This window comes from Lygodium microphyllum, chromosome 24 (genome assembly GCF_053477565.2).
Source record: "Lygodium microphyllum isolate KBCC chromosome 24, Lygodium_microphyllum_v1.1.10, whole genome shotgun sequence".
Classification (NCBI taxonomy): domain Eukaryota; kingdom Viridiplantae; phylum Streptophyta; class Polypodiopsida; order Schizaeales; family Lygodiaceae; genus Lygodium; species Lygodium microphyllum.
In genome coordinates, this window is record NC_141158.1 from 81,668,364 (window position 1) to 81,690,655 (window position 22,292).

The 22,292-nt window shown below is 39.6% G+C and overlaps 1 protein-coding gene across 2 annotated transcripts; it reads left to right on the forward strand.

Moving 5' to 3' along the window:
• Positions 1-13,306: 13,306 nt before the first annotated feature.
• Positions 13,307-21,769, forward strand: LOC148015293 (uncharacterized). Of its 2 annotated transcripts, XM_087666015.1 has the most exons (3): positions 13,307-15,468; positions 16,944-16,995; positions 18,515-21,769. In XM_087666015.1, exon 1 carries the CDS (start codon positions 13,621-13,623, stop codon positions 15,385-15,387), a length of 1,767 nt encoding a protein of 588 aa, XP_087522141.1. In that variant the 5' UTR covers positions 13,307-13,620; the 3' UTR covers positions 15,388-15,468; positions 16,944-16,995; positions 18,515-21,769. The 2 variants fall into 2 exon arrangements, with proteins under 2 accessions (XP_087522141.1, XP_087522142.1); XM_087666016.1 differs by lacking the exon at positions 16,944-16,995 and having other exon boundaries at positions 18,515-21,768.
• Positions 21,770-22,292: the final 523 nt, after the last annotated feature.

Here is a 22,292-nt window from a genome sequence, read left to right on the forward strand (position 1 = left end):
CTTACTATCATGTGCATTCAAGGCCTAGTTTAAAAACCCCTTATTTGTAAATTTGTCATGAATAAAACAAACCCCTTTCCTATTCAGACTCTGGATATCCCCATTAACCGATACCCTTATGTATGTAAAAAGGTTCTTTAAAAAATATTTTTAAAATCCCTTTTGTTGAGCCCATGTGATAGACTTAAATATTTATGAGTGACCCCTTCTAGTTTTCAAGTAAGGAACAAATACAAAAAGCTAACTTTCTTTTCAGCAATGTAGCATAAAGTTTTTAAAAGTTGATGCAAGTGTACAAAAAACTATTCCATTGATCACTCTATTAAAGATTAATGACTCAACTTGTTATCATGCATTCAATACAAGATTGCCTAAATGTCAAGTTGCAACTTAAGACTCGAGCTCTTCTACAACTAAGTCATGCTTGATGCCATGTAAACAAATGCTACAACATCGAATGACATGATGAATCTAGATGAGCTCATATGAATGGAAATGTTTACCACAAATAAAATGTCATGTTTACCTTGTCAAAAACCATGATTAATTATACATGGAAGCATATTTTTAATTTGATCACTTCTATGTAGAACGAGTCTTTTTAGGCAAAATAAGAAGAGTATTCCCCATGGAAGCTCCCAACATAAAGCATAAAAAGCACCCACAGAGGGAGGGAGGGAGGCAGGGAGGCAGGGAGAAATAAATAAATAAAGAAAACGAGACATAATCTTGGTGTCTCAATGCCTACAAAAGCCAATGTGGCATATGAAACCTAAGAAAGTACTACAAATGCAATGACCTCTCCTCATCAAGTATAGTTTATGTATAAGTAAACAATGAGTTGATCTATAAATTTCTATGTTCATGAACGAAGGAAGAAAGGAATACTTATGCTAATATACACGTTAGTCTACTCATCCTGTAAACACGCTCTCTCCAACATAAGGGGGACTAACATATCTCATCACAATAGACATATCATGTGATTGTTGAATGATGATGGCTCAGATCAATCAATATATTGAGAGCTATGAGATCATCTCCCTATAGGTTGAGGTGTCTCACTTGACATGAACCTATAGCTTACTAAGTGTATGTCACAATGAGTAGAACAAGTTTGCTTTCATGCAAATGAATTTGATTACAACATGTGAACAAATGTCTCATGTGGGGCCTATATCTGGAAGTTTTGGAAATTCGAAGGATTAAGCTCCTTTAAACATTGTAAAAACATGCAAAGGTTTGAGGATTATTAAATAAGAGTTTGGTTAAGCTTTCCAATGAGAATGAAATCACGTACCCATCTATTAAGCACCCTTCTACTTAACGAATTTATTGCTAAGATAATGGCAATGGCATTTGGAAGGGCTTAAGATGTACTTGGAACTTAGTTATAGTCTCTATTTCTAAATTTATCAATTGAGTAAACTACAAAATGTAGATAGGATCATCTTCAAGTATCATCACCACACAATGGTTGATGTGATTTCTTGATCATCACACAAACAAGTCCTAAATGTGTTAGCATTTTTAGAAGTTTTACCACATTGCTTGTAAGGGCATATGCTTTAGTGATGGTAAGAGCCCCCAATAGTTTGCCCAAAAAATTACACCAAGTTAATTGAAAGATTAAAGGAAATTTTCCAAATTCTTATCTTTGTGTGTGTGTGTACATGTGCGTGTCCTACCCTCTTCCCACATGTTTGGGTCTTTATCCCCCGTATTTAGTTTGGTAAGAAGTGGAAAGTTATAACACATCGTGGAAATTCAATCTTCTTTCAATAAGAACACATAATCCCCTAAATACTTAAGGGCAATGCTTACATGCATGAGATGTGCATCAATATGCACAATTGTTGATAATCTTGTTATGGAAGACTTCACGTTTATGGACAATAGCAATGACAGAAGAATGTGTGACCCTCTATTTTCAAGGACAATTACCATGGGGCCTTCCTAGTGGCCCCCTTAGGGGGGTCACTCGTGAATATGTAAGTTGATCACATGGGTTCAATAAAAGGGATATTAAAAACCCTTTTTAAAGGCATTTTTTACACCTAGAAGGGTATCATTTAATGGGGAAATTCACAGGGTGGATTGCTTGTTTAGGACAAAGTTAAAAATAGGGATTTGTAATTAAAAGTTGAACACATGTGATAGTAAGGGCTTACAAATAATGATTTCCCTAAGGTGGCCCTTATACATTAAAACATAGTGTTCACAAAAAACAATTTTAAGAGTTGATATAAAAACCTTCAAGATGTGGTGTTAATGCATTTATTACCATCGAAGAACCACCCCTTCTAATCAACACTACTTATATAGCATACAACAATGTTGTGGCCAACCCTTCATGCCAAAATTTGCTTGGGTATTAGCTCAAAAAATATTGAGCAAGCCTATACATCATATGTGGCAAGGGAGGGAGAAAGTATTGGTGAGAGTGATGGTGTAGGCCTAAGAAGCAAAGTTGTGGTGGCATCTCACAAGAGGAAGAGAAATGTGGTAGGTGTGGAGGTTGAGTACTCACAATCAACATATGTTGGCAAAATCCCCTCTTATGAAAGAAACATAGATCAACACTCAATATGATTTCAAGTTTAGAATCAAGGCAAACCCTTAGCTTGTTTCTGAGATATTGGTTGCAACTATTTAGAATAATGTGGATGAAAAAGAAAAAGGTCCCTAAAAAAGAACCGTACTTGACTTAGAAAAGGTATACATGTGATATGCAAGAAAGGTATGGAACAATGTGATGTGCTTCAATACTAGGGCTGTTTTGGTGTTTACTATTGGGAGAAGGGGTCCTTTGAAGTTGCTTTTAATAAGAAAGAAGTGATGCAAAGAGTCCTTGCCCATGGCATTTATTTTTAGCGGGATTTATATCATGCCCTAGAAACCCATGGAGGTGGGGAAGGATAGAATCAAGAAAGAATGTCCCATCTAGGTGGAGATCCTATATCTACCTACTTTCCTATGAAATATGATCCTTAGCATTATGAAGAGGCTAGGCACACCTCTCTACTAACGGGAACAATCCAGTCTATATCAACTTGCAACATGCTCTACTTTGTCCTAATAGGAAAGGGCAAGTGACTAATAGAGGAAGAATCTTCATATATTTAGGTTTACCCATTGGCATAAAGGCCAAAGAACTAGACACAACAATTGGGTTCTTAAGAAGACAAGGAAGAATATTAAATGTTGGAGCATGACAAATTGGCTTTCACATGCCAAGCTTAAAGTCCTTAATATGTTTAGTTGAGTAGCAATCTCATTTTACTTAATTCGTTGGAATGTAGGTAGGCAAACCAAATATCTTGCTCATGTGTCAATGCAAACTCAAAAAAAAGGTCCAATAATCAATGTAGTTTTCAACTGTTGAATTTGGAAGAGAAGAGTGACGCCTCAAGGGAAAATTTGCTAAGAAGATTCACAACACAAGAGCTACCATGGATCTCAATGTTGTTGAGCATTATGGCAAATAGGAACATACACTTTTGCAAATCTTGGAAACTATTAAAATGTGACTTGGTAACTACATAGGCCATCATAAAGTTAGGCAACAATAATTATCGGCAATTTTAATTGTGTCTCGAAGAAGAAACTCAGATAAAGCCAAATGGTTGCTTCTACTACATACTTATAGGCTAAAATGTTTTTCTATTGTGGGCCTTCAACCTACCCATAGCTGAGATTGTAGGGAGAAGGAGCATGCTTTGTGAGGCATGCATCTTACAACGCATGGACTCAATAAAGCTAGTCATCAGGTCAAGTGAGATGGTGCACAAACTGTGTAAGGAGATAGTTGTCAAAAAGTGTGGGATGGGTTCAAATCAAAGTGTTGGCTTATGTTATAATTGGGGATATACCCCTTCTGGAGCTAGCAAGAAGGTGCATCTTGAAGGTGCTTAACACCAAGGTTGTAAAAGTCTTGAGTATAATAGGTAAGTTGGCTGTAGAGAGCATTTGCAAAACATGGGGTTTAAACATTCCTAGAGCTATAATCAAGGACTAGTGAAAGAGGAATTGGCTGCTAGAGTTGCAACTCAAACATAAAGCGTTCCCTTGGAGAGTAATCATGGGAGCACAAATATCTAGAGATAAGCTCAAGAAAGGAGGAACCATATTTGGCAAATGTATTTGTGGTAGAAAGGAATTCCTATTAGCCTTGGCACTCTTAAGTAATGAGCTTCTGGGAGGCCATAGAAATTTGCATATTTGATACCACCCCAACTTTGTCAAAAATCAATTTGGTGCAAGCTTCCCAAATTTTTGTTGTCCGTTGGTTAGGGATAGCCTATAAGGTGTAATTGTTTGGGGGAGTAGGCTGTACGTTATAAGATCCAAGATACACTCTCGACCTTCTTATATACTTAAAAGATATATGGTGAATATTATGCTGGTGCAAAGAGAGAACAAATGAGAGAAAATAAAGATGTAGAGGGAAAGAGAGAGAGAGAGAGAGATTGACAACACACTAGAGACTAGAAAATGGGCTAGTTCCCCCCCCCCTCCCCCTTGTGAAGTTATATTATTGACAAGGAGCAAGCTACTCCGTTACATATAAACCAATTCTTAACTTGTAGATCTTGGGAACAAGATTATGGTTCCTTGCATGATATACAACCAACTAGCACTTGCATAACTTCAAAGTTGGCACCTTTTGATCATTCTTGAGTCTCTCCTTCTCTGCTACACAATATGTGTAGGATCTCCTCTTGGAGCTTGATTTCAGCAGAACTTCCACAGCACTTGCACAACTCAAGGGTTGGCAAGCTTGAACTTACACAGATCCTTGCACGGTATACAACTGGCGAGCACTTGCACAACTCAAAAGTTGGATCCTTTGAAATTCTTGATTTCTCTTCTTCTCTCCTACACAATATGTGTGGGGCTCTCTTCTTAGTGCTTGATTTCAGTAGAGCTTTCGTAGCACTTTGTGAGCCTCAAACCAACTTCTCTCCTCCTCTTGCATACATGCAAAGTGATGCTTTCTTCACCTCCTCCACACCCAAGGAGAGCCTCCCTTTTATAGGCTCCAAGAGCTTCTCTTCTTGGAGAGAGACTTGAGTGCCAAGATTGGAAAGGTTGATCTTCATGCAAGATATGATTGTTTCGTGACCTACTCTGCAACACCAATTTTGGAATATCTCTTTGTGCGTTGCTCGGATGGAAAAACGTCCAACACAAAACTTATAGATCTCACTGTTTCTAATAACTTTCATGAGCCATTTTTAGAGATTGACTTTCTATCACAAGATACTTTAAAAATGGATTCACCATGTCTATTTTAAGAAAAGCAGCTTTTGAAACTCTATTCTTAACTTATGTCCATGCAACCACCTTGAGCCATAGATAAGGAGAGTTCATTAGATTGGCTAAGGCCTTAACCGTAAGATTGACTTCCACACAAAAGCTTGTGTCATCTTAGACCTTAGAAAGAGAAAATCACTTCTCTCCTCACTTCCAGAAGATCACATATCTCGTCTTTCTTAGTGAGAGAATTACCTCTCTCATCTTTCTTAGTAAAAGAATTACTTTTCTCCTTATTTCATTAAGAGAGAAAATACCTTAAACCTTGACTTGTAAGGGAGAGGATGACCCCAAATGAATGCAATGCTCATTACACACAAGTAAACATTCCCAAGCGTCCCCAGATGCACACATAAATACATATACACAATGATAATGCACTTCCTCTTCTTAGAACTCAATCCATCTTCATTTATGTGCAACTCCTTTTTTCTTATGCACACTCTTACACTTGGCAGACACTTCCTTCCCCCTTCATAACTTGTACTGCATGTACTAGATATCCCCGTCACAGTGCCTTAATCACCGCATTAAGTGATGCAGTAAGAATACTGGTCTCTAAATGGTCTCATCGCCATGTTAGACAATCATCAACACTTAAAGAAAAGCGAGTCATTAATTTATTGGCATAAATTTACTAAATAGAGAATGTGTATTAAGCAATCAATTTAGTAACATCCCTTTGGCTTCTAAAAGTTGACCTCAACTGTAGAGGGGATACATAGTCCTTAAGAAGATCTAGAAAGTCTTGTAGTTCTCTCTTAGTCATAAACTGAGAGTCCAATGGGGGATAATTTTTAAACTTAACTAGATACTTCCGTAATACCTTATCTAACCTTAGAGTATTGTCTTGATGGTGTAAAATTCTTTCAGGGACAAGGAACTCTTCTGTTTCTTCTATGTCAGGTAAATCTTCCTTGATTGGTTCCATTGGAGGTTCTCCAATATAGGGACGTCGCAAACTTGTATGGAAAGCATTATGAATGTTCCAATGACTTGGTAGATCCAAACAAAAAGTCATATCGTTTATCTTATATGTGATCTTAAAAGGGCCATAATAGCGATTAGAAAGCTTAGCCACTTTACCCATTTGACCTTTCTACTTCTTCAAGCGAGCCTTCTCAAACTTAAGAAGAACATACTATCCCGACTTGAGATCTAACTTATGACGATGCTTGTCAGCTTCGTGTTTATGCTTCTCTTGTGTCCTTTGGATAACAACTTTTACTTAAGTGAAAGCTGTATCAATGTCTCTAACAAACTCATCTGCGGTACTAAAGTGCATCGTGTTCTCTACTAAAGGCAAATACTTTTCCCATTCTCAGAGACCTAGGATTTCAAAAGGTCTAGAACAGTAGAATTAGCACTTTCACTTTGCCCATCCATTTGAGGATGATAACTAGATGAAAACTTTAACTGAGTCCCAAGGTTCTCAAAGAGAGCTTGCCAAAAGAGGTTGGTCATGCGGGGATCTCGATCACTTATAATGGACTTAGGTATGCCATGATGCTTGAAAATATGAGCAATGAATAGCTTAGCCATATGATCGGATTTGATTGTCTTTTGCACTGGTATAATGTGTACTTGCTTACTAAATCTATCAATGATAGTCCTGATTGCATCGTTGCATGCTTGTGTGCGAGGAAGCTCCATGATAAAGTCCATGGCTATACTTTTCCAAGGCTCGTTGGAAATAGGTAATGGCTTCAGTAGACCATGTGGTTTATGCCTGTCATACTTTACTTTTTGGCATATCTTGCACTTACAGACATATCTTTCAATGTCAGCTCTAAGATTGGGCCAAAATAAATATCTTTCCAATGCTTGAGTAGTGGGTAGAATACCCCTATGTCTAGCACATGGAGATGCATGTGCTTCATCCATTATCTTGTGTTGTAATGGTAATGCTACACAAATTGCTTGATGATGATACAAATAACCATCTCGAATCGAGTATGGTGTAATTGATTAAGCTGATCCCATATAGTTGAGAAGTTAGAATTAGTTGCATACAATTTGGGTATATCCATGAACTCGTTATGGTAAACAGTTGTGATTGCATTCACACGAAGTTGCTGTGATAGAGTATCTGCTACCACATTCTTAGTTCCAGATGTGTAAAGGATTTGAAAGTGAAACATGGATAAGAAATTTGCCCAACATATTTGTTTCTCTGAGAGCTTCTTCTGAGTGAGGAAGTATCTTAGACTTTGATGATATGTTTTAATAACAAAATCTACACCAAGTAAATAGTGTTTCCATACTTGAAGAGCATGTACCACTGCCATAAGCTCTTTCTTATATACTGGAGCGTGTAGCTCTTGATCCTTGAGGCATCGGCTCTCAAATGGTACTACATGATGCTCTTGGTTAAGCACAGCTTTAATGCAATCCCCAAAAGCATCGCAGTGAACTTCAAAAGGTTTTTGAAGATCCGGAACTATGAGAACTAGTTCTTGAGTTACAAGAAACTTAATTCTTTCAAAGGCTTGTAGCTGCCTTGATCCCCAATAAAAAGGCATTCACTTCTTAGTAAGGTCATGTAGAGGAGATGCAACATACACAAAACCTAGTATGAATCTCATGTAGTATGAACATAGGCCCAAGAAACTTCTAACTTCATGTACAGAAGTAGGTATGACAATGGCTCGAATCTTCTTAGGATCCATTCTCACCAGATTCTGAGAAACAATATGACCCAAGTAATGAATTTTTGAAAGGAAAAATTCACACTTCTTAGCATTGACTCGTAGTCTATGCTTACGAAGCTCTTGAAAAACAATAGATAGATGTTTTCTATGCTCTTCTTCAAACCATGAAAATATTAGAATGTCATCAAAGAAGACACCTGTGAACTTTGAGTGAGGTTTGAAAACTCTCTCCATCATTTGATTGAATGTGGCAGGTGCATTAGTCAAACCAAATGGCATGACTAAGAACTCGTATAGTCCAAATGTTGTACGAAAAGCTGTCTTATGAACATCTTTAGGTGCTATCCATATCTGGTGATAGCCACTCTTGAGATTAATGCGACTAAAGATACTAGCCCCTTGCAACTTATCCAAGATATCATCTATCCCTAGGATAGGGAAACGATTCTTAATGGTGATCCTGTTTAAAGATCTGTAGTCTATGCACATATGGAAAGAACCATATTTCTTTTGAACAAGTAAGACTTTAGAGTAGTATGGAGAAGAGCTAGGTTGAACTAACCCTTTTTCCAACAGTTCGTTTACTTATTTTAGGATCTCCTCTTGTTGACTTGCACTTACTTGGTAAGGCAATTGGTTAGGTGGTGAATTGCCTAGGATAAGATCAATTGTGTGATCTTCCAGGCGCTTAGGAGGTAACTCTCCTGGGAGTGAATCACTAAAATAATCTTCATATTGTTTAACAAAATAATGTGTAGCTTGATCAATTAAAGAGAGGGGTTCTTTTAAAGTTTGAGACTTAGAAGCATTAGTCGGTATTGTGTGTTCATTAGAGGCATCAAGTGCCCTTGAATCGTTAGCTTCTTTTAACTCTCTCACAAAAATCATGTACTCATAAATAACTTTCTTCATTTCTTTAGAAATGCTAACATGACTTAACCATTGGCACAGGCCAATCTCCAGCATCAGTAATGCATACTATGTTCTGACCCTTGAATTAAAATGTAAGGGTCTTCTTAAAAAAATCAAGAAGAGGTCTAATCTAGTAATGCCAAGGTATACCTAAGATAACATCATAGTTACCAATGGGTGCAAGTAGAAAAGATTATTGCTCGCGGTAATCCCCAATTCTAAGATTCAACTTCTCTTGGATAGGAGCAGAATTGGTTGTAAGTCCTTAAAATGCAAACTTGATCCAATTGGTGTTCCCAATCGATCCAGTGGAATTTGTAGCCTTTCAGCAATATCTGCTGACACAAAATTATCTATCGACCTTGGATCAAAGAGTATCAAAACTCGTTGATTGTTGAGTATCCCCCAATCCTTTAAGAGTTGTCTCTTCTTTTCATTTGAATGAGTGTTAGCTTACACATCCAGAATAGAATTTGAGGATGGTGGAGGAGGATCTTTAATCACATTTGCTTCCTTCCTTTTGTGAGGACAATCATGCTTCATATGCCCTAACTCACCACAAAGAAAGCACATTCCTTCCTCTTTGTACTTTTGTATCTCAGAGGGTGAGAGATACTTGCGCTTCTTCTTATTACCCTCTGACATTGAATATTGGGCATGGGTAGAGGTAGATCTTCTTCAATTAGTCCTGTCTCTTGGTTGATCATAGAGTTGCTCTTGTCTAGCTCTATAAGAACTCATCTCCAACTTTCGAGATGTACTAGGTGTATGCAAACTTTTAGCTATGATGGTAGAATCCATCATGAGAGATAAAGTTTCATGTGGATACACCTTCGTGGTTTTGTGTAAATGAGGGAGTAGGTAAGCTTCAAACTTCCTTTTCTTCTCTTTATCGTTAATCTCCATGAAAGGAGTAACCTTGAGAAGAGCAGACCGAAACTTGTCCATATAACTAGTGACCTTCTCATGCTCTTTCTAGCCTAGCCAATCCCACTCCTTCTTGACATCATTCTCAAATTCAGGAGGCAAGAATCGAGCATAAAACTTCTTCTTGAACTTTTCCCAAGCCGTAGGTTTCCTTCCCTCCAAAATGAGAGTCAACCACCAATTGCTAGCGATGTCTTTCAAGTGCATGCCTATATGCTTGAGCTTGGACTTTTCTGAGAAATTATCATCAGAAAAAGCAACTTCAAATTGCCTAACAAAGGCTAACGCCTTAGCAAGATCTCTCTTACCAAAGTAAGAGTCAAACTTTATATCCTTATCTCGAGACTTGAAAGTCTTAGTCTTCTTAAGCTTGCTCCTCTTATGGTCCCTCTTTGTCCATTTGCAGATTGCACAAGACTTAGAACCAAGAGAGTAGGAACTAGAAGATGATGAGGAAGAGGAGGAACTTGAGTAATCAGGGGAGTAGCTAGTTGCTAAGGGATATGACTTCCTCCTTATCCGCCTCACTCGAGGTGAGGTCTTTTTACTCTTCTTGACCTGAGAGTCCTTCTTCGTTCTAGGAAGCTTCTTAGCAATTGGATGCTTTGCACATTCACCATCAATTGGTGCAATGGTGTTTCCTTTAGTATCATCATCTTTTGGAGGATCCGATCCTTCATAAGTAGCTTCTTCCCTTGCCCTTAAGCTGTCAATCAATTGACGTACTTCGGGAATATCCAACAAGCTACGATGCTCTGTCAATTGAGCCTGTAATTACTCACTTGTAAGCACTTCATCAATTGCCATCTTACATTCTTCTTGCAAGAATCGCCTTTACTTTGAGAAAAGCAAAGAGACCTGCTTTGATATCGCTGTTATAAGATCTGAGATACATGCTTGACCTTCTTATATACTTAAAAGATATATGGTGAATATTATGCTGGTGCAGAGAGAGAACATATGAGAGAAAAGAAAGATGTAGAGAGAAAGAGAGAGAGATGGAAAGATTGACAACACATTAGGAACTAGAAGATGGGCTAGTTCCCCCCCTTGTGGAGTTATATTATTGATAAGGAGCAAGCTCCTCCATTACACATAAACCAGTTCTTAACCTGTAGAACTTGGGAACAAGATCACAGTTCCTTGCACGATATACAACTGGCTAGCACTTGCATAACTTGGATGTTGGCACCTTTTGATCCTTCTTAAGTCTCTTCTTCTCTCCAACACAATATGAGTAGGGATATCCTCTTGGATCTTGATTTTAGCAGAGCTTCCGCAGCAGTTGCACAACTCAAGGGTTGGCGAGCTTGAACTTACATAGATCCTTACATGGTGTACAACTAGTAAGCACTTGCACAACTCGAAAGTTGGCTCCTTTGATCTTCTTGATTTCTCTTCTTCTCTCCTACACATATTGTGTAGGGCTCTCTTCTTAGTGCTTGATTTCAATAGAGCTTCCGCAACACTTTGTGAGACTCAAACTAACTTCTCTCCTCCTCTTGCATAGATGCAAAGTGATGCTTCCTTTAGCTCCTCCATACCCAAGGAGAGCCTCCCTTTTGTAGTCTCAAAGAGCTTCTTTTCTTGGAGAGAGACTTGAGTGCCAAGATTGGAAAGGTTGATCTTCATGCAAGATGTGGTTGTTCCATGACCTACTCTGCAACACCAATTTTGGAATATCTCTATGTCGTTACTCAGATGGAAAAAAGTCCAACACAAAAGTTGTAGATCTTGTTGTTTTTGATAACCCAAGTGGGTCGTTTTCAGAGATTGTCTTTCTATCGTGAGATATTTAAAAAATAAATTCACCATGTCTATTTTAAAAAAAGTATATTTTAAAACTCTATTCTTAACTTATGGTCCATGCAACCACCTTGAGCCATATATAAGGAGAGTTCATTAGATTGCTTTGGGCCTCAACCTTAAGATTAACTTCCACACAAAAGCTTGTGTCATCTTAGTCCTTAGAAAGAGAAAATCACTTCTCTCCTCACTTCCAGAGGATCATGTCTCTCGTCTTTCTTAGTGAGAGAATTACCTCTCTCGTCTTTCTTAGTGAAAAAATTACTTCTCTCCTTAATTTATTAAGAGAGAAAATACCTTAAACCTTGATTTGTAAGGGAGAGGATGACCCCAAATGAATGCAATGCTCATTATATACAAGTAAACGTTCCTAAGCATCCCTGGATGCACGCATAAATACATATACACAATGCTAATGCACTTTCTCTTTTTAGGAGTCAGTCCATTTTCATTTATGTGTAACTCCTTGGTTCTTGTGTACACTCTTACACCTGGTAGTCACTTCCTTCCCCATTCATAACTTGTACAGCCTGTACAAGATATCCCCTTCATAGTACTCTAATTACCCCATTAAGTAATGCATTAGGAATACTGGTCTTTAAATGGTCTCATGGCCATGCTAGATCATCATCAACACTTAAAAGAAAAGCGAGTCATTAATTTATTGACATAAATTTACTAAATAGAGAATGCGTAATAAGCAATCAATTTAGTAACATTGTAAGCTAGGTAAATTTAGAGAGAAGGATCTAGCTAAAATGATTAGAGCTATTAACTACCTCAAATCCCATTTTTTATACATGATTTAATATGATATATTTTTTCATGTCTAAAAACTTACAATCTTGACAAATTGTAAGCTTTTGCCTACATTTTGCAAGTTTTGAAAAAAAAAAAGTGTAATTATTATTTTTTGGGATGTTCCTTAGGAGCGAGGGTGAGCAATGATTTTGGGTTAATCTTACACATTGACAAAGCGCCCCCTTGAGTTGCTCAATGCTACAAGGACTGAAACTCGAGTCGCGCGCGCGCGCGCACACACACACACACACACACACACACACACACAGAGGCATCGTAGGACCTGAGACCTCACACAACACACATAGGTGTCCTAGGACGTGAGACCTCATGTGATACACAATGGTATCCTAACCAATTGAGCTACCACTCGTGGTTAAACATTAATGGTGGTCTTGCATGTGGGATGGATAATGGGCGGTAAGGGCATAGGTGCCTATGTAATGTGAGGCTGGGTACACACCAAATAGCGGACATCCACTTTGCAAGCATTAATTAATCAAAGTACTTCTATTAGGGTGGTTGGGCGTTCACGGGGTTGGATGTTCAGAGTCCTTTACACATTAGAAAGGACATGATGTGTTGTTTAAGTGCTACCCAGGTGAACTCCTTGCCCGCTTTTGAATGGGGAGTCTTCCTCTACTAATTTGTACAGTGATAGACAAAGATACACTTTTTTTGCATTTGCAACCAATCAAAAAATTATAAACATATTATTATTTTTTAATTACAAAATGTGTGTTTTGGATGTGTAAAGAATCTGTGCCCAAAATTGCATGTGCATCCATCCTCAAGGGGGGGGGGGGGGGGCGGGGTTTTGGGCGTCACGCCCATGTGTAACCAGCCTGAGAAGTGCTGGGCCAGAGGTGCCTGAGAGATGCTACACAAAATACCTACTGCAGGCACACAGTAATAAGAGTGACCTACGCAAGACTACAGACTACAGGAAACAGAATACCTAGAGCGTATCTTCCTGCCACGATGCGACTTTCTATTTCGGGCAACAGGGAACACCGCCATAGCTTCTTGTTCTGCTTGACATCATAATAGGAAAGTAAACCTCTTCTCTCTCTCTCTCTCTCTTTCTCTCTCTCACAGCTTGTCCTGACCTTGGACGAGGAGAGATTCTCTCTCTCTCTCTCTCTCTCTCTCTCTCTGTGTCTGCTGGTTGCTCGGCCATCCTCCCCTCTCCCGGGAGCCGCCTGCCATGTCGTCCCCGTCCTTCTGGTGCCACTCCTGCCACCGCCTCGTCCGCACCCCCGCCTCCCCCCCGCCGGCCTGCCCCCTCTGCGGCCTCAGCTTCGTCGAGGAGATCTCCAGCCCTAGTATCTTCATCATCGGCCGCGCCCTTGCCAGCACACGGGATCGTCGTGACAGCACCGTGAGGTCTTCCACGGCCACAAGCTCCATTGCGACTCCCACCACGTCCAGCACCACTCCCCATAATAGCACCAGCACCAGCAGCAGATCTGATGGTGGCAGCAGCTTCCGGCGCCGATTCTTCCGCACAGGCAGACGCATCTCTGAGCGGCGCCCATCTGTCCAGGTGTTGGAGGTTGTATCCCTTACCGGTAATAGCCACAATCTGGGGTATCTAGGTAGTCGGGACAATTTCAATTTAGGAGTCCGTGCTTTCAGAAGTCATGTATCACCAAACAATGCTTCGTCCAGGACAAGTTCGACAGCACTGCCTTCTGTCAATCCATCTATGTCTCCTGTGAGCCCAACCGATGATGATCAGCATGATGCTAGGGTTAGTGACAGTTCAATTGGTGCAGGTGAAAGAGCTTCAGGCTTTCTCAATCAGGGAGAGGTAGGGGAGTTGATTGACAGGACTCCCCATGAGGTAGAGGTTGAGAACAGTGGCAGTACCGAGAGCAATGAGGTCACTGCAGATCAGCTTTCTAGCGTTTCTAATGATTTGAATATGCAAAACTCTGACCTCAACATGCCTGCTCACAATTTAGGTGCAGAAGACCAGTTGGCTCTTTTAATATCCAGCAGAGATGGCCGTGACAGGCCTTTGGCTGTAACCGATGATGGTTCTCATGGGCTTCAGGACCTGATACTTGGTCCCGCTCTCAATTTCCTAATCCAACAGTTTGTGGAAGGTGAGGGAGCAAGGTATGGTTCCCCTCCGGCATCGAAAGCTGCAGTCGAGGCCATGCCAACATTGACAATTAGCAAACAGATACTGGAACTGGGAGAGCTCAATTGTGCCGTGTGTAAGGAGGATTTTGAAATTGGAGGAGTGGCGAGAGAGATGCCCTGTAAGCACATGTACCATTCTGATTGCATTTTGCCATGGTTAGCATTACATAGCTCCTGTCCTCTGTGTCGCCATGAGATGCCAGCAGAAGAACTCACTGGGAGTCGGCCGCATGCAGCAGAAATACAACCACAAGGATTACGCATTGGAGCTGGCGAGGGGAATGAGCAAAATACAGCTGTTGTGGCAGTCTCAGGTGGAGGAGTCCGTGTGCTCTCTCTTATTTTCTTAAGTCTCGAGCCATTTAGTCAACAGAATCAAGCAGCATCAGCATCAGCAACAGCAACATCATCAGCATCACCAACAGCAACAGCAGCGGCAGCAGTTAGCAATGACATGGAGAGATCTTCATCAATAGTGGAGGCGGGTGAAGGTGGATTTGATGCCTTGAGTTCTGGCAATGATGAAGTTGGGACTCGTGTAGAAGGTGGAGTGGGCAGAAGATCTTTGCGCTTACTCTCAAGCAGACGCAGCACTAGCTCAGAAGCCACATCAGGAGGTAGAGCTAGGAATTTATTTTCATGGATGTTTCGACAATCACGCAACTCCTCGCAAGCATCTATGTCTGGCACTGTACAGCATGTGGATTCATCCACTCATCCAGAGGAGAATGGAAGCAGTTTGCATTTTATGTTGGGAAGGTCCAGTGATGCAAATGACAACAATAATGAGGCAAATTCCAGCAGAAGGCGCTTCTGGTTTTAGGTGTTACTAATGTTGGGTGATACATTGATTGTTTTTGGGGATGGTGGGACACTGCTTCAGCCACTTCAACCTGCTTACATAGTAAGCTTTCTCTCATTATTCCACACTTTAAAAAAAGGTTCAACAGGCAACTAACTTGGTTGTCTTTCTAAAACTCAAGGATGCGGTCTATTGTAATGGCACTGCGATCATTGATGGCCTTTCTCTTGGGGATGCACTTTGTACAGATACTAGTTGTCAAATTTTGTTGCTATTATATGTAAAGTATTTTTCACACTATTGTTTTTGTGCCACGTATAATGATGATATTTCCATCTAACATGGAAAATTCAGCTCTAGTTTGTACAGGTTCATGTGATTCAGATGGGTTTCCACAATGATTACCTTTCTATGCTCTTAACTTTCATTACACCGTCTCCAGGAGCTTGGATTTCAGTTAGCAAGATGAAGTCTTAGGAGCTTGAAATATTGAGGTCTCTTCTTACATGTCTACAGTCATAGGTTTAATGACTTTGACGTTTCAGGGTTGTGATATTGTTCTTTTGATAGTACACTTCTGTCTAGGTATGCAGTGGTTTTGGGAGGTTGTGACATCATGGTTTTTTGCAACTAGTATATGTGACAAACAGTTTTTTGAGTTATATTATCAGAAATTGCATATAATGTAAATCTTTCAAGGTAAGCTGTGCATCCATTTAAGTGCAAGAGTGAAGCTCAGCCCATGTGGTGTTGTTGTGTCCGTTCATGTTCATTTTGTTTAGGAGTAGAATCTGTTCCTTTAGATGGAAATTATTTGTCAGCCCTCAGTCTAGGTGAATGACCTGTTCCTTAAAGAGAGAGAAATATTCTATCAAGACATTTATAGGCCTGAAAGTAGGATGGGTATTTCAGAGTCCTTGTTCAATAGGATTGGCTTTTGACACATTCTGTTTAATCACCCTTTCCTTGAAAACTTTCTCCATCTGTTATTCATGTGCTTGTGACATGTTATATCATGCACATCCTGTTTTGTGTTTTTGTATTGCAGTAACTGTTGTAACTTGAGTTTTTGAAGTTATGTTTTGTAACTTTGTGTTTTAAAAAGTGGGTTTTGGACCACTGTGTCAAGTATTCTTACTTTGGTTTTATTAATGCTGTCTGGGTAGGTCACATGTAATGATAGCTTGATGGAAAGGAGATTCTCGTATTTCTGACTTTGCTTATGTGCCTTTTTTCATCCATTGTGCTTGTTACAAGATTTGTTGTTATGTATAATTAATATCTCTTGGAAAGAATAATTCTTATTTGTACCTCGAACTATTTGTTTGTGTTTCATCACTGCTTTGCTGCAAAATATGTACTCGTGTATTTTCATCAATTGTTGTTAGTAGCATGGCTGTCACAGTTTTAATATTTTAGCTGGACAGAATACATTTGTATTCTAGATCAGGCTTTTGTATTCTTTGATGCTTTGCTAAAAGCTGTACGTGTGTCTTTCATCAGATGTTATTAGTGTCCTTTTGTCATCGTCAATATATTCTCTCTTTCTCATTAGAAGTGGTCACTACATTGAACAGAGATATGCAATGAAGTTGTGGACAGTCTTGCTTTGCTTACTTACTGGTGCAGGTATGTTCGTAGCATTCTTTCTTGTGCTTGTTTATATGCACATGTGGATGGTGCTCCAACACTCCATTGTACTATTTTGTTTAACCACCAACATATTGTTTAGACATGAGATTTGTTCAGTCATCCGTAGGAATATATTGTGTCAGTTCTGCTTTGCTTTACATGTGCTATAGTCCTAGTTCATGTTTTAGGGGGTTTTCCCTTGTTTACTCCTTTGGGTTGTTTTCTGTGTCCCCTTTCACTGCTTTTACTGGATATTCACATGGTGCAGTTGAGACTTCATTTAATGACGTGGATGGTGGTCTAACACTCTGTTGGTGCTATTTTGTGTGCATGCCAACGTATGGTTTCAGGCATGAGATTTGCAGGTCATGTTCCAGTGGTTTTTACTTTTGTTCTTCTTTGGGTTGTTTTCAGTGTCTTCCTTTTCACTGTTTTTACTGGCTGGTCACATGGTACAGTTCAGACTTCTAAGAAACACTCCATTGGTGCTATCTGTGTTTGCGTCAAGGTATATTGTTTGTCATGCAATCTCAGGGGCTATCAATGAGTTGCAATGGGTCTAACAAAGTTTTATGATTATGATGGTACAAGAGTTGCAGTTAACTGATCTATACTGTTTGTAGCATAAGCAAATGGTCACCATTGTTGACACTGTTTATTCATGAGCCATTTTTTATGTCACCCAGTGTATCTATTAGTTTTAGAAAATCAAAAACTTGAAGCTAGCATTGGAAGAATGTTCCGACATTAAATGTTTTCTGTGTATTAGCTATGTCAGTGAAGGTTAAGTCAATTATCATGCTTGTTGAGTAACTTGGGTCATTGAATTGAATGAGTTATTGGATAGAAGTGTGCAGATCTACCAGCTATCTTCAACTTAGCAAGCTAGTCTTGTCACATGTTCTTTGCTTCACTTGAGTTCTTTAAAAGTTCTGAGTATTTATCTGTAGACTTAAATGTATTAGTGTGCAAAGGCTGTGGCTATTCATCTGTAGACCTTAAATCTCTAACATAAAGAGCTGTGGTGTGAGCTGAATACTCCCAAAATATCGATTGTTATTATGGGGTGTGAGCTAAGTATTCCCCAGAAATGTTGATCTTCATCATCAGTGCTAGCTTCAGTTTTCTCTCGTTTTCTTTTTTTTTTTTTGTATTTGTTTTTTCTATCAAATGGAGTTATGTTCTAAGGTATCTGGTATGAGCTAAGTATTCCCCAAAAATGTTGACCCTTATGATGTCATCAGTGCCAGCTTTGGTTTTCTTTATTGCTTCTTTATTACATTTGTTTTTCCTCTCAAATGGAGTTATGTTCTAGGTATAGATGAGTGCTAGACCACCTGCTGCATTATGCATTGAAGGACAACCTCATGAGAGGCCTGCATGTTTTGCCCTTACTTGATGTCTCCTAATTTTATGCTCAGCAATCTCGCTAGGAAGAATGTCCATGTTGTAGCAATTCGCCCAGGAGGTAATGAACCACTCTACAGCAATCTCAAGGCCCTATGCTGTGTGGCAGGAGTGAGCTGAGAATGTGCCGACTTGGCTTGATTATCAAGCAGAAGTTCAATCATCAATATTACTCAGGAAATGCTTCTTAAGAGGTTTGCAGCAGGGAACAGAAAGGTCCTTGGAAATGTGCAGAGTTACAGCACTTGCATTCAATGACTTGGTCATGTTTTGAAATGGAGCTAGCTGAAAAGGTAAGTACGCAACCCCATATTATCTGTGCCAGCTTGTTTTCTTTTGTGTTCCTCTGTTATGTTTATTGTCCTACCAAATAGCGGTTACAGTATTATATATCATACCACCACCTGCACACTGTGTTGAACCGCGACCACAGGTAGATCTCCATGTGACACCTTCATATGCTGCATGGCTTTTAAATTTTGTGCTCAGTGAATGTGTGGAGCTGGCTTGATGATCAAGCAAAAATTAAGTCAAAATGTTTTTAAGAAATTGCTTTTAAAGTGGTTTACAGCAGCTTCTGGTTGATGAGGTGTTGGGATGTTCCTTGGAAGTGTGCAGATTCCTGGCACTAGCATTCAGTGGCTTCAGGGTATGTTAGGAGAGAGAGGTGACTTACTAGCTGAAAACGTTTGCAATTTAGCTTGGTTGCTATGAAACAAAATTGGAAGTTATACTATGGGCTGTAAGTCCTCAAGATGGTGGATTCCTAGTTCTTTTTCTAATGTGAAAGTTGAATTATGGTTGTGCAATGTTTGCATCACCATTGGGATAAGTCTTGTGGGCTGGTCCCGCCACCAGGATTCAACTGCTCAAGCAATGTGCCAAACTGAGCAAAAAAGGCCTGAGGAGTTGGATAGACATTGGGAGGCTATGTCTGCTTGAAACCATTGCAAGGAAAGAGAAGCAGCTGTGTATGGGAAGTCAAAAACGGTAGACATTTCCTGGAAACCAAAGAGCAAAGTACCTACTGACTAGATTGAGTATGTGGAAGAAAAGAGTAAGGGTGATGTGGCATGTTACACCTTTCAGTAACTCTTATGGAAGCTAGTAACAGAAAGCCTTAGTTGGTTAGAGGTCTCCCCACATACCTACCCACTGTGCAAGAGGTTTGACAAGTGGAACAGCTAAAACAAGAAATTATAGAACAAGAACGAATTAGAATCGTAGGATGAAACTTTCAAGGGTTGGAACATCATTGGAAGCAATGGTGATCAAACATGTTTGGGCCAAGGATTTCTAGTTTTAGCTTTGGTTTTTGTGAAGTGAATATGAGGAAATATGGGTTGTAATCCTGAAGATGGTGGATTTCTGGGTTTAGCATATTTGCTAGAACTGAAGTTGAGGAAATATGGGCCATTATCATCTGGTTTTGGATTTCTAGGTTCTCTTGGTTGCTATGAATTGAAGTTGAGGAAACATGGGCTATGGCCCTCAAGATGGGGAAGTTCTAGTTTTGAAATCCTAGGGTGTTCCTCAATGCATTTTTGTTTTGGTTTCTAGGAATTGAAGCTGAGGAATCTGGGCAGGCAGTGTATTGCTATGTTTGAAATCCCAGGGGGTGGACTTTCAAGATGGTGGTACTTCATCTTGATTGTGAAGTTCAAATTCTGCTTTGCAGAATGCTAGTAACCTTTGAATGTTGTATTTCTGTCCCTTAATCCAGATTCAGTGGTCACTCTAAAGTTGGATTTTGAGATCCTAAATATTAAGCCTGATTGGTGCAACTTAAAGCTTCCACAAACGTGGATGACGTGGCACAAACTGCAGAGCTTTAGCAAAGATGCCTCTTCAAGGGATGAAATGGGACAGATTTCAGAGCTACAACTGAGATGCCTCATGCTTGGCTGTGCGGACTACATTACACGAGCAGTCAAAGGGCAAGGCATAAAGATGTCTGCAGACCTCTAGAGAGGTGTGGAGATGGGTTTGACACCCAGAGATCTTAGTGTGTGGGAGAATCGAGCTTGCATTGTTTGTGCCAATATCTGTAAAAACATTGCTGTTGGGGTGAATGCACACTGAAGTACAGAGAGAACCAAAGGCTAGTATGAAGACAGGATATGCCAGCAGAGTAAATGGGATCTGGGCATTCGATGAACTGGGGGGGTGGGGGGGATAAAGTGGCAAAACAAACTAGATTTACCCACTATTTGCAAAATTTTAGTAGATCACTCGGGAAAAGCAATTTGGAATAAGGCGAAATTGACTCTCAAGCTCACTGGAAATGTATTGTTGCCAGGCTGGTAATGAAACACATTAGTGTTCAACTGAAAGTAGAGCTCTAGGGACAGATTGGTTAGTCAATCTGATTATTTGCTTCTCAAAAGGCCTGTGCTTATTTTGAGAACTTAAGTTGTTGGAACTTCTCAGAGGGCTTGTGAAATTGAATTTGTAGAACTGATATGCATGATGGTCTTGGGAGGATGAAATACCTTAGTGTTCAACTGAAAGTAGAGCTCTAGGGACAGATTGGTTAGTCTATCTGATTATTTGCTTCTCATAAGGGTTGTGCTCATTTTGAGAACTTGAGTTGTTGGCTTCTGGTATGAAATTGAATTTGTAGAACTGATATGCATGATGGTCTTGGAGGATCAATAATCTTATCCAGGGGGTATGGATTTGAAGTAATAGAGCTGATTGTTTTGGAATGATAAGAGATAGATAATATCATTTAGATATGAATGATACTTTGGAATAAGCACTATTAGGAGATTGTGGAAATTGAATTCAGCAGGCATAGGCAGATTGTCGTTTAACATTGGAAGCTGTTGGCTTTAGTTTGCTGTAGTCCTCCACGTCATTTTAGTAACTATACTCTTACATCACATGGTCTTTGACATTAATAAAGCTTACAATGCTGTTGAAAATTCCACACTAGGAGTTTTTGAGTGTTTGTAGCTGTATTATACAAGACTAACTATATCATGTGATGTAGTTCCACTTGTTTAGGTTTTCAAGGTTAGTGGCTAGGTATGAGGATGACTCATTTTGGGCGCTATTGCATTGGCTTACTTGGTCCCTATGGAAATAAACCAACTCAAATTTGAGGCATCCTCTTGCCGGAGGAAAGTTTGGACTGCTGGCCACAAGTGTACATGTCCCAAGCCCTTGGAGTCTGCTATGGGCCTATGTACCCTATTGGCTACCTTAGAGCTTGGATGAGTACAAATTGGAATCTTATTGGTTGCATAGTTCTAAGAGTCATATACGCTCATAACAATCATTTCATTTTTCTCTTTGAAAGTCTAAATATGACAGTCCCTCCCACTATTCACATGGATTGAACCTTTTTTAATCCCCATAGTGTTGTAACCCTAAAAAATTATTGTGTGGATTGATTTTCTAATCTCCTAGTTGTGTTTTTTCCTTTTTTTTATAACAATCTCTTGGTACATAGAAATTTAGAACAGGAGTTTTATTTTGATATCAACTTGAGACTGCACTTCCAAGTCTCAGTCGAAATTGGCATTAATAAACCTCTTTGAAGCAATGCATGTGTTTAGGAAACATGAGACCTTGTAATGGCACTTTGGTTGTCACAATAGATGATTGAAGGAGAATCACAGGGGAACTGAAGCATAGCCAACAAGCTCCTTAGATAGATGGCCTCAGTGGTAACATCAAAGAGAGCCATATACTCAAGCATGATCCAAGCTTTGAAAGAAACCTCATTCATATTAGCCGTCGCCTAGAAGCATTTGGTTCTAGTTCACTTTGTGATGCAAGTTGATCTCTTTCATTTTGCCTATAACTCTGCTCCATAATTCCTTGATTTCTCTTTAGTAACTAGCTTTTTTGTAATGAGTCTCTATAGCAACAAAGTCAGT